We start from the raw sequence: 17,534 nt of genomic DNA, 5'->3' as shown, positions 1-17,534 counted from the left end.
TACCGTAGTATCATTATGTGAAACAAAAATCATTTGTTACATACAATAGTGTCGTAGGTACCTGATATTTGTCAAATGAAGGCATATGCTGAAGATTATCACTGTGTAGGGAAGCGATTGATCACTGCAAATATCTTTGATGGATGAAAAATAATAGAACAAACTGATCTAATAACTAATAACAAGTTGTAAACAGCAATTGAATTCTATACTTGCAAATTGACAATTCTTAGGTGACACTAATTTATCCAATACTTACTTAAAATGTCAGTAATCTAGCTGTGCTTTATCAGCAAGATGAAGACTTAAAACGTATAATTGGCTTGTTTATAATTAAGTGTTCGACATGTAATGTCACAATATTTTGCAAACGCGTAGTAAGTATATGTGAAGTATAGCGTATGTTAGTATTTTCCCCAGCTAATGTTAATATTCTGCTAATCTTTTTAGTTTGCCATAAGAATTAATACTTGAATACAGTCTCCAATTGCAGAGTCAGTTTTTTTTTTTTCACTAGTTTTTGTTTCGTTGCATTCAGATAATTTGAGTGCGTAGTAGGTGGTTTCATACGTGTGGTCTCGGGTTAGTTGTCTGTGGGAGAACCTGTGGTTCAAGAACTGTTAGCCTACATCTCATATTCCGTAACTACTGTGTTGAAAAAAAAGTTATTCAGCTGCAATAAAACCTCTCTTATCGCACGGAATTCAATTTATTCTTCAACGAAGCTTTTATCATTTTAGTTTCTCTCTCGTATTGTTCTCCACTGTCCTCCTTTCCTTGTTGTTTCTACCCAGATAATAATTTTCTCCATCAATTTACATTTAATTCGAAGATTTTTAATTGCTTTGTTGTTTTTGGAGCTTTTATGATTCTTTTCAGCATCAAGGTTGTATGAGACGTGGTCCTACAGTTTAATGTGTGATCGGAACCCAGATTTCCGCATCAAAAGTAGACACGCTTTCCATTTAACATCGAGGAAGTTGAAGACATCAGTTTTTTTTTAACCGCTTTTTGTAGTGTTCAGCTCAGTACAGTACTTAACAAGAATCGTTTTTGGATTTCTTTTCTGAACTTTGTCAACCCCCATAAAATACGATTTTTTATTAATTTAGTAGTCCTACTATACAATACAAATGTTTTATATCATAAAGTATATTATAAGGTAAAGATTCAGGTTTTTATGTTAGTATTTTTGGGTAAATTGGTTTATTGTACGAAATTACTAACTTGTAGATTATAAGTATTTAACGTATGTATCGTTAAATACGGTTTTTAGGGATGCGTTTTTTTTTTTTTTTTTTTTTTGTAAACTATTCATAGTTTCAAGGCAATGTACCATGCTATCTCGAACACTACTAAAACCGGAAGTAGTTCAAATTTAATATTACTTCCGATTACAATACTGATTTACGTAGAGCAGAAACGATAAGATATATCGAGATGCAATTTTTTTTTACAGTCTATTCAGCTTTCCAAGAGGAGAACTATCTCAATCCTTAACAATCTGTTCAAACCGGAAGTGATTCAAATTAACGATTTCCGTTTTAAACTTTTATCGCCATAGAACAAAATCAGTAAAGCACGGCGAGTAATGGCTTTCTGGTATGGATTCAGCGTCCGAGGATCAGGTTCTATCTTTGGTCTTATTAATCTATTCCAACCAGTAGTTATAGATGTATCATTTGCAATTCGAGTATTGAATTATCATAGTTTGGATGTCTACTGTAGTTTCACACTAAAAAGAAACCCACTTGTTTGATATTTATCCTAGGAGGAATGAAATTATGTGGAAAGAAAGAATTGGTTTGTAATTAGGTCTATAATATATCCATATCTCAGAATCCCTTAAGGTTAGATACATGAAATTTGGTGTTTGAACCTGTAAAACTCAAAAATTTCATTTTTGTTTGTTTGTTTGTTTGTTTGTTTGTTTGAACCCTTCGTTAAAATAATTAAACACGAGTTTCAGCGTTTTAATAGTGGTTTGACTTTGAATGGAAGAAAAAAAAAAGGGGTGGAGATGCTTCCCTTAGATGCTCATACGAGACGTTCAAATTATGTGATAAACGTTGAGTTCAGATAAGTTCCATAATTGAAAGGCACAAAATGAAGAACACAAAATATTGCTCACTGTAGTAATACGTAGGGGCATTTGCTAGTTATAAATAAAGTACAGCTGAAATATCTTGTCAAAATTGTTTTTCATTGTGGTTGTTTGCAATGTATTGTAATACTGTATTTTGTTTTTCATCGTGGTTGTTTGCAATGTGTTGTAATACTGTATTTTGTTTTTCATCTTGGTTGTCTGCAATGTATTGTAACACTGTATTTCTTGACTTTTTGATGTCATGAATGATTAGTAATAGTGAAAAAACTGAAGGACGTTAATATAATGAGTAGAAAGTTACACGTAATGATTTACTGCTTCTATGCACCGATTGTTTTGCTAAATCAATGAGTTTTGCACTACACTTTGTTTCAGGACATGTGTTTTAAACAGTTACTTGTATATTTTTACAGAGTATCGGAACTCGATGGCTGCTTCTTCGAAAAGTTCGGGTCGTTGCTTAAAGAACAGGCAGCCCAGGCAGCGGCACAAAATGTGGAAGAAGCACAGGAAGCAGGAGAGTCCGACTTCGAGCCCGAGGAGTTGGACAAGAAGGAAATTATCTCCAATGCCATGGGATGGAATGTAAGTACGAAATTCTGTATTTGAAGGTACTGTATATACATAATGTACATAAATGCACAGTGTATGTCTGAAGTTTTAATCTGATTTCAAAGTATTATAGCTTGCAAACGATTAGTCGTAATTGAATGAAACGCCTACAGTTCGAAAGAGAATGCAAGTTTCGTGTGACTGGCGGGAGATGTCAGTAGTGTGTAGGAGCGAATTTATTTGTAGTGAAGGATAATCTCTTCTTGTTCACCTCAACCATAGGTTGGTAGCAGGCATGTAGCCAGGGGGTCCGGACCCCCCTTCGAGACCAAAAATTTAAAAAATTAAGAAAGGATGAAACAAAATAAAATGAGAAAAAGAAGGATCAGCGTTAAATATATATATATATATATATATATATATATATATATAATATCTTATATATATATATATATATATATATATAATATCTTATATATATACAAGAAGCTTTTGGTTACTCTTTCTTATGAGGAGATTTGTATTACTTGCAATACATGGTGGCGAGGTGAGCAAGATATCCTGGAAGAGTCAGGGAATTTGAAATTTCTAGAAAAGTTAGAATTCTCAGAATTTCTGCTACTAGTCAGGAAGATTTCAAGCTTCCGAAAGCATAGTGCCGTTGAGTAACAGCGTGGACATTATCATAATTTTTCGTTATCGCATCCTTGCAGAATCAAACATGTTATTTCAAAAACAATTTTCAATTGCTTCTTTAACCTGTCATTTCGAACCGACAATAGTTGACGGAATAATATATATATATATATATATATATATATATATATATATATATATATATATATATATATATATATATATATATATATATATATATATATAATGAGTTTGCATTTGATTCAACAGAAAAAGGAACGCAGGTATTGTAAAATATTTTACAAGACATTATTAAGTATGTACTTTTTATAACAGTGAATATATACTTTTTATAATAGTTGAGATCATAATGAAAGGAAATTTATATTTGAATGAACAAAGAAAGGAACGTAAGTATTGTAAAATGTTTTTAATACTTTTTTAAAAATATTCTTTTACTCGAGATTTCTTCATAGTTTGTTATTAAAATACTTACCAACATATATTGGTTTGTTAGGACAATAAAATAAGGATATGTTGATAGTAAAGTAGTTTACATTGATCAAGCTCCTGAGCCTTCAGAATTTCCTATCACTCCCCCTCCCCGTTTCGAAATCCTGGATAAAGGAACCAATATATGTTCCAGTAAAATAGTTTAGAATGATCGAGCCCCTGGAGATATATATAATCTTCCTTTGGAGAGCAATTTTATACTTTGATAAGGTTTCTTCTTCGTAACTGCATCTAGATATTCTATCCCTCTTCTTGGTTTTCCTTCTGCTTGACAATAGTGATTTCAATTTTCCCTGGGACGAAGAGAACTTTCAATACAAAAAGGGTTTGGATTAAAGTAGTACTGCCAAAATACTGGTAACCACGATAGGAGATTCTCCCCGTCTCGAACCACCCTCTGAAATTATCACTAGTGAAGCAAACAACGAAATGTATCTTTTTGTTTCTTCTTTCCTAGCTTTCAGACTACAGTAGAGCGTCGATTATCCGAAGTAATTGGGGGACATGGGTGTTCGGAAAACTGGTTTGTTCGGATAATCGAACTGTACATATTTGCCAAAAAGAAGTACTGTACAGTACATTTTTTCATAAAAAGAAGTGTGCTGATTGTTGAAACACAGCGACTGGCGGCTTGGCCGGTCAGCAGCGCCTTATGAAGGCCCCATTAGAAGCAATGTTCCGCCAGCGGTGGCTCAGTGCGGCGACTACTGTGGGAAACTTGGTTTGGGAGTGAGGGGGATGATGGACGGTAGGGTGGGAGAGTAATAGGTGCGAGCGAGTACACAGTTCGGTTAAGCGGTCGTTCGGTTGACCGACGTTCGGATAATCGACGCTCTACTGTATTCTCAACTGGGAATAAAACAGATCTCTTCGCTTGCTCCCCGCCCCCCAACATTCTGTTTAACTTCTCTAGAACTACAAAATGCATTAAACGAAGATTTAAAGTAGTGGTATAGTGTGTTATACAAAAACTACGCTGCGCCAATATTCGAAGAAAACCTGCATTATTATAGACCTATTTTCAGTTTTCACAGAAACAGAGGTTCTCCTTTCTATTTTAATCAAAATGGATTACAAGTAATATGAACTTGTGTATCTTTGAATTGTTATAAACTATGTATAATTCGTAACAACGCACTGAAAATATACCCTTTAGGAAGAATTTCTGTCAACTAGAAAAGTTGCGTGTCTACTTTGCTGTCACTGTGAAAAGTTAAGGGTAACTTGAAGAAGTTGCCTATTAAAAGACGCGAAAAAATACTGGCATATTTTCAACCTTGTTATTAAAGTGTTGTTGAACGATGTTTGTGGGTAGCACTCTGCAACGTCTAGTGATGTCATATCAAGTGACGATCCTTCTTCATCGCATACTAGAAGGAAAGCACATTACGTTGTTTTGTGGTATTTCAAATAACACACGTTAAATAGTTTTTATTGATGTAAGCCTAGGTATAGGGCATATACATTAATAATACAACTCAAAATACCTCAAACAAATATGAATAAATATTTATGCACATTTTCATATTATTGAACATTACATGAGTGAAGTTCAATAATAATAATAATAATAATAATAATAATAATAATAATAATAAAACTATGTACTAACAAAGATACGATTAAGTTTGATAATTTCACATGCTGAGGTAACGGTATACTATCTTCTTGTTTGTGATTAAATTTTATGCGTTTTTCATATTTTTATATGGTTTCTCTACAAGTATAAATTGTTTGAGTTTTACGTAAAATGATAATACTTAACATGAAGTACACAGTATAGCAATGTTTTACATAACACCTGAAAATAGCTTATCAGCAACCATAATGAAATCAATATCCTATATGATGCGCGTTGTGCATTGATTGGAACCATTAGCCTAGCTTGTAAGAACACTTTGATAGCAAGGACGTCTTGAAATAACTTTTGGACTCTGCATATTTACTGTAGTTTCAAAGTACTTCGCAGCCAATGAAAACTAATTCCTGAAGGATAATGTAGTCTCGAAATAAATGAGTTTCTACATTGTTTACAGATTTTTCTATTAAATCTGAAATTCTGAGAAAAGATTTACTATGTTCTGATATCATCCCAATCGAAACACGGAAACTGTGAAATATAAATATGAATATTCAGGTCTATTCTATTTTCTATGAAAATTGGCGTAGGAAAATAAATATTCGTATCATATGCATAAAGAGTTTAAGCACTAACACCCATCTCTCTCAGGGACACTGTGGTTTTCGCCTCATTAAGTTCTCAAGACTAAACCGATTTAAAAGAGGGCGGCAGTTTATTTCTGTCACGCTCGAACTCAAGTTGTGCTCTCTGCCATATGTTGTCATCAAATCTTCTCTTTCTCTCATCCTTAAATCCTTTTATTTTATTTTGTCATCGCTGTTGGACAGAATCCAGACTTACGTTCTGTTCAATGTCAGGGTAGATAATGAAATCGAGGGCGTGAGTCTTCCTATCTGCGAAAGAGATAGATTCTCAAGTATTTTCAAATAGGTACTATGTTAATACACAGTTTGTCACTGACAGGTGAAAGAACATAAATGCTTACCTAGTTACTTGTCTATTCAGACAAATATATCGCTAGTGATAAGAAAAGTTCTTTTCCAAGATAAGGCAATTGGAAAAACAGATTACACTTTAATTGATTTTAATTTCTTTTCAACTAAATTAGGTAGTTCATAGACGTACAAATGTACGTATAGCGATTAATACATATATATGAAGATTATTTTTAAGTAATGGATGGTTTGTATTTAACTTGTATGAGAAACTACATAGTAATTCCGCAGCTGTTATCGTGAAGACTAAACGAGACTGTAAGAAACATATTGCCTGTCCATTTTTACCGACAACCACACACTTTTTTAATGGGAACCACGACAATCTCTTGTTGCGTGATCTCGTCGCATAAACTCACACCACTGACTTGGGGAACGTTAACCTCAAACTACGTAATCAGAGATAATCTCCTAATACAGCATGCACAGACAATTCGATTTACAGCTTACCTGTTTTCTGCACGCTTGTTCACATATTATCACCAGAGCGTCACTGTTGATCATCTTCCATGTCGTGTTATAGATTTGCTTTATCTAAGCGTAAGACAAGCAAACAAATGATTAATGAACTCATGAAGTTTTATCCATCACAATGCGCACGTGGTGTGACTGGAATCAAGATCACTACCTACCAAACAAAAGAATAACATTGGTTTGTTCATTGTCGTCAACATAGAGAAATTATGGTAGAATGATCTTTTCCTTCTCTGTTAAGAGTTAATATGCTATAGCAACAAGCTTTCTGCGAATTCAACAAAATGTGTTAAGTTTATTGTCAAGATTTCAGTTCGCTCCAAATTAAAGTATGTTATTATCTACCCTGTAGTACAAGCTATCGTGATTTCGATATTTCTTGCAACAGCAGCTAGCATTATTACTATATACACTATTAGGCCTACTGTGAAGAAAGGTTCCATATTCCTTTTAGCACAATATAATTATCATCTCGAAAATGTTAATAAACTTGGAACTTTAAAACTAACAATACACGGTAGACTTGTGTCTTTATATCTTTTTTTTTTCGGATTGGAAAAAATAGTATATAAAAGGGGGGAAAAAATCGATGTTTCTGAATCATTGAACCGTGGTAAGCTACTTAAACTCGGAAATACTGTAATGTACAGATCAAGACAACCATTAAGGTTCCGATCTACTCGGAGCATCGCCATCGCGTCCAACGATGCAATTAAATTCGCTGAATTACCTGTATATACCTATAAATAACAATTGCAACATACGGAAAAGAAGTCTGAAGGTGTATACCATTTGAAGAAAATTTATATGTAGATGCATACGTTCTCTGCATAAGGAAAATAAAGTTCCGCAAACTTTGTGTTTATATAAGATACACTGTTGTTTCATTGGTATGCGTTGTAGTGTCCACTGGTAGTAATACCTTTAATTTGCGTTAAAAAAAAAAAGTTGCATATAATTTAGGCCCTATATATGTATGTGGTTTGATCAACAAAAGCGGATAAAGCGTGCAGCGCCTAAATTTTCAGATCCTTTGTGACACACGTAAATATTCCTAATATTGGATTTACACGTTCATAAGCGTTCTTTTCTATCTTAATATCTCTTTTACCAATAATTTCGAATGCTCTAACCGCTTTTATTAAAATACAATTTTTGGAAACAAACAGAAATTAATATTAAATGTATGGGCCACCGCACTAAAGGTTCTCACTCCAATTCCTTAAACTAAATCATGTTGTACTGCAGTTATTCGGCGTTTTCGGAAAACTTCGCCTGGAGAAAGCTCATCTCCAAAAGTAGGCCTAGATATTTCCCTAGGAAATTACGTATGCCATAGCTAGGGTTATTAATGGAATATTTGTATGTAAACAATAAAATCGCGGAAGCCATATTGAACAAACTGTCAAACTCACCCCGAGAGTAACTGCTATTTGTATATATTATCATGGAAGCTTTTCATGCAACTTTAGAGGAATATTACTGATATGTGTGCTTATGGAATCGCCAGAGTCATTTGCAAGAAAATCATCCTTAAAAACTCACCTCCAAGAATAAATCGTCCTCACCTTCGTACACTTTTTTTTTTTTTAGAACATGTGAGTTATGGTATATTATCAGGCTATTATAGCCCAGTAAATTTAGGATTTTATGTGCAAATAATTCATAATTAACTGAAAATTTCAGGATTAGTTTCTTTTTACATGCAGAACGAATTCTGAAAAGTCCCCTAATTTTCCATGTCCGCTTTCATCCAAAATGGCGGATCCAAGATGGCCGACAAGCACTTTTCCCTTGTTTGATATATTTCCACATATCTAAGTTAAAAATAAACATATTTCAATTATGAAAATCTATATACTCTACAAGAATTACTACTCCGATGTAAGTCATAAAATGACTAATAAAGCAATTCCATGAGTGTATGTAATATTAATTTTACTGACGCCGAAAGGCAACATTTTCCTGCTTTTAAGTTTTAGCTGAATTTATAAATTGGGTACATTTATAAATCGAGAAAAATGTTATTAAAATGTTTCTTGTAGGGCTTATTTTACTGTTTATACACGAAAAATATTGGACGGTCATTCATCATCATCATCATCATCATCGTCATCGAAACCGTAAGATGGATGAGCTGAATTTTTACAGATCTCTCCTAAGCAAGAAATACAAAACTTGGAACATTGCATGTCTGAATTTTTGCATCGGCATGTTTCGCACAATCCCTTCTTGCTGTTATTTTTCAGTCACAAGATATTAGTTCTAGAAGTTCTTCGAAAGCTGCGGGAAGCGTTGAAGGTACTGGGTTCAATCTACCTTCCTTCATGAACCATCCCCATTCAGTAGGGTCCAAGTTGTTCCCTAGCCACTGCTGGACTTGATGATAAACCCGAAGTGAATGTTGTGAAGCTGTTGCACTTGATGGAGAAAGAGTTCCAAGTTAAAATTGGAAGAAAAGTTGAAAAATTGGAGGAAATCCTTATTGTACCGGATGTATTGCAAGTCATCCAGAAAATTAATTTGTTTTCCTCCAAAAAGATGTTTCAGAAATGTTTCTCCAATTTCAATTACCTTTTGGTAATTAAGTTGAGGAATGTTGAACCGTGAAATCAAAGAACGCAGTTCGTCAGTTTGCTTTATTAACTTGAAAACCATAAATATCCATTTTCTGTGTATTGCGGACGTAGTGTCACATCCATGGGCTGCGTACAGGAAAAGAAAGACTTCCTTCATCGGCCCCTGAGCTTCTTGTGTTAGGTTATGTCATACCATTTTTCATCGTAGTTGGTTGACTGAGGTCGTAAAACGTACAGCGATGTTCCTGGGATACCTCGTGCAATTAGAATTGTATGCAGATCCGTATCAGTAACTATTACTGTAACTGATCTGGCACTGGTCTGCCTTGCATTTATTGCACTTGAGCAGATTGGTGTATCTGCGTCTCCATCTGCTTGATTTGTTCTCGGAATTTCGCAAAAAAAAAAAAAAAAAAAAAAAAAAGCAAGCTTGTTTAGTCGTTGGCACCATGTTTTCATCAAAGAGAGTAGTCGCAGACATTTTTGACATCATCATCCTTTGCCTCTCCACACTTTTAGTTGATATAGCGCAGGTATATTCATCAAAAACCACTGCCTCACATGGAGAGAAGCGTCTCTGCACAAATCTAACATTCTTCAGGCGTACATCTCTGTAGATGTCAAATTCACTCGAAGAAATTCTCCATCTACAATGGACGAGTAGGTTGATGGTGCCTTAACACATGGCTGAACTGATTCGATGATAGTTGCTAAAGCTGATTTTGGATTCTTCTTAAGGAAACATCATCAAAGAGCGAGGGTGGTTAAACAGCTTGTTCATATTTATGATCTCATAAATTTCAATTTTACTTGAGTACAGCAGCAATCCTGATAAACAACTGTAAGTGACTGAATACTACACTTTCATTCGTGATCATCAATGTATTGCTCGTGACAGAAATTAGAATAACTCACTTTTTTCTCTGAAGTTTAACTTTTCCAAACGAACCTCCTGCAAAAGTTTTTTTTTTTTTTTTTACCAACTTCTTTTGCACTGTCACAATTCGTTTTATCATCAGAACCAACCCGGTAACTATATTTATTAATAAGTGCTTAGGATAATTGTCGTTGAAAGGATGGTGAAGCAGTAGCCAATTTGATAGCTTTGTCAGATCAGTCATATCTCGTGACTGTCTGGATGGCCGAAATTCAACATATTCTGAGGATGCAAAAAATGTTTTTCACAAAAGTCTTCCAAAACTTCTAACACTTTCATGTTTATTGAGCGTGAGGAAACCAATCTTGATAAAGTAGAATCAACCATTCCTCGACCTTGTGTTACTCCCCCGTCAACTCTGGTGCAGGGGACCCTGGTTCGATTCCCACACCCGCCAAGTGAACTTTGGTGGACAAACATCGTGTGCGTTGGTTTTCTCGGGATTCTACCTTTCCTCCCACTTTCCTTATTCCATCATTTCATTTATTTCTCATCATCACAGTCTCCTTTAGCCTAGGCAGCAAAACCGTGGGACAAAACTGAAATATTTCATTTTTCCAAACTTTGTCTTCGAATAGTAAAATAACTTTCAATAAATTTACTGAATTCGTCGTTGTCCAGTTTTCCATTCAGCTCTTTCATTTGCTGTACATATAAATGGGTACATTTGGCATAAAAAATGTCTTCCTGCGTGAAAGTAAGGCATAATTGATTTAATACAATACAAATGTATTTCCCAGTCCCCAACTCGATCTTATTGAATGGAAGGAAGGAAGGAAGGAAGGATAGATTTGACGTGTTCCATATACTGTAACCACAAGCTGGCAGTTCTCGAAGTTTCCATTTTCTGCAGCCCTTTCAACAATGTCGATTAGTTGTTTGATGCTGATGTTCCCTTGAAGATCTGTTGCCACAAGTTTATGAATAGTGTCTCTAATAATATTCTAGGTTTCTTCATTCAACTCTTTTAGAGAATCTTCAAGAATTACCACATACGAAATAATGAATGTCAGAAAATGAGCTCTTAGGGCTTTGGAGTAAGCCCCCAACTATATTATTCGAGTTTAACAAATCCCCCAACTGTATTATTCGAGTATAACAAATCCCACAGCGCCTCGATTCCACTGCCTGACATTAGGTACCCAATAGTGCCTAGGTACGACATTAGGAAGTGGAATCCACCAAACCAAACAACAATTTTTGACAGATCAGTCCTTGGTTCTGCTGCGGTAACGATTTGCATAGCTTTCCAAAACAATGGTTGATTACAAGTCACTATGCAGTATTTTTAGAATTTAATTAATTTATGTTACGAAGCCACTTCAATCAGATTTGACATGTGGAAAAGTAACGCAGAAACATTCGTAGAAATCTATCAAATACCTAACTGTACACAAAAAGTTCAACTTTGAGATCATATTGACTGTTTCAGTAAGAATCAAATATGTCAGCTATTTTTCAGCGGAGTTTGTTTTTTAAACATTCGTCCGAGAACAAAAATACAAAGAATTTTCGAATCACTTCTTACGATTTGCCAATTGTTTCAAACTTATGAGGCTAAACATTTTAACATTAAATTGTAAACCAGAAAAATTTCCCATTTTCACGTTAAATATCAATCTATATTAGACCTACAGCTCATTTACAATCCTTTTATTGGGTAAATGTAGATATAAATCACAGCAGTCATCCTTACAGAGCACCCAAGTTTTTACACAATCGGAAAGTGATGATTTTTGACTGAGATATGGAGGAAAACATCACTTAGGACGAGTAAAGCTGGGCGGCCATTTTGGATGGAAGCGGACATTGAAAAAAATTAGAGGACTTTTCAGGATTCGTTCTACACATCTCTAGGACCTAATCCTGCAAATTTCAGCTAATTATGAATTTGTTTCACACCCACCCTATTTTTGGCCTAAATTTACTGAGCTATGTTAAATATGAACGAAGTCACGAGTCATTTTTGGAAAAAATCGTCTGAAAGAAAATTCACCCCAAGAATAAACTACCCCTTCTCGTCTTTTTCTCCCAGAGGAGTGAGTTATACCACAATATGGGGTTATTGAAAATGTTATTCATGAAATGTAAAAGTCGTTGGAGGAGTTTTTGAGAAAAAAAGCAAAATTTTGTTTTCACCCTTCAGTAAATTACCCTTGTTTTTAGAGATAGGAAGAACATTGAAAGACCCCTCTAAAGAATCACATAAAAACGTCAAGTTTAAAATTTGGTGCTGATATGTTGAACGGTATGGCCTCTAGATGAATGTACATGACGAATAAACAAAGGGAATCACTTTTTCGGTACATATGGGCTATGAAATGTGTGAATCTGTTGATATCTCAGATTTGATTTTTTTTCTTCACTATCACCATACTGTTTTCTCTTCTTTCGTCGCTCAAAAGTAAAAATATGTATTTAAAAATCGAGCAGCCAGTATTTAGTTCAATGCCAAAAACAAAGGGCACTATATTTTTAAGCATCAGAAATTGCTTGTTTATTTACTGTACTTTGAGTTAATACGATGCGAATAAAGTCAAAGGAGAGAAAGAATTAGAACAAGGAGGAAGTGAATTAACACTTGAGTTAGAAAATTATACAGCATATAAGTGATTACAACGGAACACTAAATCCAATTAGAACATAATACAACATGTAATTGCTGCTATAATTGACTTAGAAACTTAATTTATTAAAGTTGTGATGCATGTTTCGAGTTATATGTTGCGCTGGGTTTTTTGTATACGAGTCACATTCATTCTCTAAGGTGTAGACTATGTTGAGAATTTTAAGTGGTCTTTCGTCAGTAACACGTACCTTTAACACTTCATTATGTATTCGTTATTTTATTCGTAGTCTACTACATTGATTTCTAGCGGCAAACAACGATGATATACCGGCAACTTTTTGAGATTTATACTTAAAGAAAAAAAAATAATAAAAAAATAAATTTGATGCTTTTAACGAAGTAAACTCGTTTCTTAAGTTGGTGCCGTTTGTATTAAACTAATTTTTAATACTTTGGGAAGTGTGGATATTAAAAGGTGAGGTTATCTTATATTAAATGTGAATGAAACACCCTACCAATATGCTCTTTATTCTAAAGGGAACGGTACTTAATGAATGTAAATTGTGACAGATGAAAAGTATGAAAGCAAACAAGACACCTCCAAGAATTCACGCACACGATGTTGTCCACGACAAACTCATATATCCTGGAGTCAAATCAGGGACATCTTTCACCAGAGATAGACTCTTTATAATTTTATTTATTTATTTATTTTGGTAGCAAATTCTTAAACAAATTTTAATTTACACACCAGTTCGTAAACTTTCTATAACAGTTTCGGGATTGAAGAATAATTATTATTTATTTTTCTGTTTTGTGTAGACATTAAATAATGTAAAAATTAAAAAAAAAAAAATGCTTTTCATTACCACACTTATTTGTGCTTTACAAAGTACAGTAGACACAAAATAAGTACTCTTTTATTAAAAAAATAAGAAAAAGTCACTAATTCTACAAACAATCTATGATAGTATCTGGTTTTGAATCTGCATATGTGAAGTATTATTGTTAACTGCTGAATTCGTAATGTCGGCAGGAGACAGGAAATTGGAATTACGCAGTTCACGAAGTGACTTTTTACTAGCTCTAAACATTCGTTATTCCCGGATCTCAGTTTAGAACCTGGATAAAAAAAGAGAAATCCTTATCCTATTGTTCGGGTATTTAACTTCTGTTATATAAGCCAACATAACCAGTAAGTAATAGTTACATACACGCAAGACGTTCTTAGGAACTGCTAGAAATGTACATTCATTTTCGCTGTAAGGGGGTACTGTTTAAAACCTTGTAATTCCGAAAATCTGTAATTACAACTACCAAAAAACTATTGCTGTAACATAGAGGCGTATGCTGAAGTTTCTGAACGGGAAGAGAGTCAAGCTTCCAAGTTCATATAATTTCATGAATTTGTGTATACACTGACTAGCCAAAACATTATTAACCACCAGCTATTTTGTGAACAAAGTCGCTGGGCTGACGTAAAAGTACAGAACCGCTAGCCAGACGGTTACTGGGATCTCGCTCAGTCAGTCATTGTGAAGCTTATGTGTGGAATGAGGAAGTCCGGAGACATATCGGAATTCCCAGAGAGCAGAAACGGTCATCTCGGAAACAATGCGATTTGTCGGTGTTCGCGGCCTGCCGTGGTCAGTGTCCAAAGGCAGGAAAATGACGGTGAAACCAGCACGAAACAAGGCGTCGGACAACCACATCTCATTAAAGATGATGGACGTTGCAGACTGTCGAGGTACAACAGAATAGGGCACAAATTGTGACACAATTAGCGGACTTGGACAGTGGACAAAGCACAAGTGTATCTGAGCACGTAGTTCACCATACACTATTAGATATGGGCCTGTACAGCCAATGTTTCATTGGAATAGGCACTTTCTTACCGTCATTGGAGTACCTAGCAATGACACAATGTTGAATGATTCCATGAATCACGATATGCTTTCACCACATTGATGACCGGGTCAGAATTCGCCGTCTTAAAGGGGAACAGCTGCTCGAGACACGCAAGGTAGAACGACGACAGGCCAGTAGTGGGTGGCTCCATGATTATTTGGGGCCCAACCATGACCTAATAGTATGTGTGGATGGCACAAGACTGCTCCTAACGATCGGCAGTTCATTGCTGATTATGTACACCCATTTATGTCGGCCACGTTTTTAGCTGGTAGTGGCGTCTTTCAGTAGGATCTTGTCATAGGGCCAACGTTGTGCTGCAGTGATTCGAGAGTATAGTAGTAAATTTCAATTGATGTGGTACAATGGTCCCCACATTCACCCGATCTTAACCCAATTAAACACCTTTGTAATGTAAGCTCATCGCGGAATTTACATGAAGTAAGTGACTTGTGTGTGCAAATATGGTGGGCCATGCCTGCAGCCACTTACCAAGACTTCATTCCTTCTATGCCAAACAGAATTACTGCTGTTCTGCGAACCAAATGTAGGTGTCATAATATTTTGGCTAGTTAGTGTACATATATGCTAATATGGTAAATATGTATTATTGTTGCATATCATCTTGCTTAAGGAAGGTAGTTTAAACCCTGAACTTCCCCTTGTGTACGCCACTGCTGTAAGTTATAGAAGCAAAGGAAACCAATAATAATTTTAAAAATTCCCCACGAATACTACATCTTGTGTAGTGTAGCAATCTCTGCCCTCCACAACTCGAATAATGGTTCACCAATATGCCTGTATTCTGTATATAGTATGGCACTCCAGGGATGCAATTGACACCAGACTAGTAGCAACCTCGAAATGATTAAGGCAAGGAGTAGCGTGAAAAGCAGTTTGTTGGAAATCTTCCAAAAATAAAAGAACGACAGATAAGTGGCCAACACTAGTGTACATGAAATGTAAAGGTTTGTCTCTTTAATTTCTCAGCTGGTAAAGGGGTAAGGCGCTATGAAACGCAATATCGGAGCTCGAAAAGGATTCGCAATCTACAATACGCAGTCATTTATCTCAACTACAATAGGGGAAACAATGAAGAGAGAGAATATCACAGCCGGTTTTACAGAGGGAGAGAATATTTCAGGTGTAACAAGAAGGTTTGGAAGCTTGGATGGTTATTCACGGAAATGACCTCGGCTATCAAGGAGAATAGGTTATATTGGAATCAAATATCTCTATTGTGACCAGTGGCGACCGGTGGATTGTGGTTTCAGATGTTGCAGTACGAACGATAACAGACAGAAGATATAAAGTTGACTGATTGACTAATCAGCATAACTTTAGATGCAAATGCTATGTGACATGTTAAATTAAATAAAATTCTGTTTTTAAAAAATAAAAAATGCAGAACATTTTATCCGATTAATCACCTTAATTAATTTGTAAGTTCATTCTCCTCTCTTTGATTGGGGCAAATCTGTCTAATACATGCTGGTTGAACTGTGGTATTCTTATTATCAGGTCTTTTTCGATAGAAAGCATAACCAATGGTGATAACCTTTCTTGGGACATTCAATTCCCTGAAAGTGTCAATTCTTTCAAATGTGGAAAAAAGCTTTTCGTCTTTTGCTGACGCCATAGGTACAGTGAATATTAATTTCAGAAGCTTTGTAGATTCACTAAATATTTTTTCTAGATTATTGCGAACGATTCATTCTACTAAACTCAGTCCCTGATAGTGATCCGAATTCCTCTTCAGCGTTGACTGAAGAGAGTTCGTAGCAGAGATTAGTGTTATAAAAAATATACATTGAACACACTTTATTTACACTTTATCCAGGAAAATTTAAAATAAATTGAGGAAATTTATCTGGTGCAAACAACACTACTGCCATAAGATATCCTGTAAATTTAAACTGTATTTTTTTTCGAACACTCTCCTGAATTGCCCTTTGCTTGTTTTGTCTAAGCCTTAATTGCAAATTTTTCCTCAGTTGAAAGCTGGTCAAGTTTTTTGTAAGTTATTTACAGAAGTCATGATATACAATTCATCAAGAATTTGTAGGTTATTTACAGAATTAAAGCATACACAATAAAAAAAATTAATAATTAAAAACCAAAACAGCTGATACAAAATAGGTACTGGGATATGAATTCCGAATGTCACATATTCATACATCAACACACACACACATGTGCGTAAAAGAAAAAAAATACTTCATTCCAAATCATCCGTCTTGGTTGTTACGCAATGCACGATGAACACAATATACTTCCATGTGAGGCGAAACAATGCTTACCAATGTGATATGTTCTGGAAAGGAAACCTCGAAACCCACCAGATGAAGGATCAGCATGTAACAGAAGCATGTAACAAAAATCAAAGAACATCAAAACAAACAGCACTGCCAGTTCTACACCCAGAAATGTTAACTGGGAGGGGTCCAAAGTATTTAAGGGAAGTCCAATACGTCTACATAATATGAAATCTGTCTTATACTGCACCCAAAAAGACGATAAGTAATTCGTACTTACTATCACCTAAATTTTTAGAAAAAATGATAGAACGATTATTTTTATAAGAAAAAAAAAAAAGAGTACATGATGAGGCGTAAAATAAAATATTTAACCTACATCAATCGTTTCTCTGTTAAACAAGCATAGTTCGTTAAGAAAGTCTAA

At 35.0% G+C, this 17,534-nt stretch overlaps 1 protein-coding gene across 6 annotated transcripts in view; it reads left to right on the top strand.

Annotated features, from left to right (window-relative positions):
* Positions 1-17,534, top strand: part of stac (C2 and C2B_Munc13-like domain-containing protein staccato) — a 335,805-nt gene that overhangs the window by 191,961 nt on the left and 126,310 nt on the right. For all 6 annotated transcript variants that reach the window (XM_081766345.1, XM_081766336.1, XM_081766354.1 and 3 more), the window contains exon 2: positions 2,521-2,692. In XM_081766345.1, the coding sequence (XP_081622471.1) occupies positions 2,521-2,692 (172 nt within the window). The remainder of the gene's footprint in view (positions 1-2,520; positions 2,693-17,534) is intronic.

The sequence above is a fragment of the Thermobia domestica genome, chromosome 1 (genome assembly GCF_964235325.1).
Source record: "Thermobia domestica chromosome 1, izTheDome1.hap1.1, whole genome shotgun sequence".
Lineage (NCBI taxonomy): Eukaryota > Metazoa > Arthropoda > Insecta > Zygentoma > Lepismatidae > Thermobia > Thermobia domestica.
This window is presented reverse-complemented; position numbering and strand designations above follow the sequence as displayed.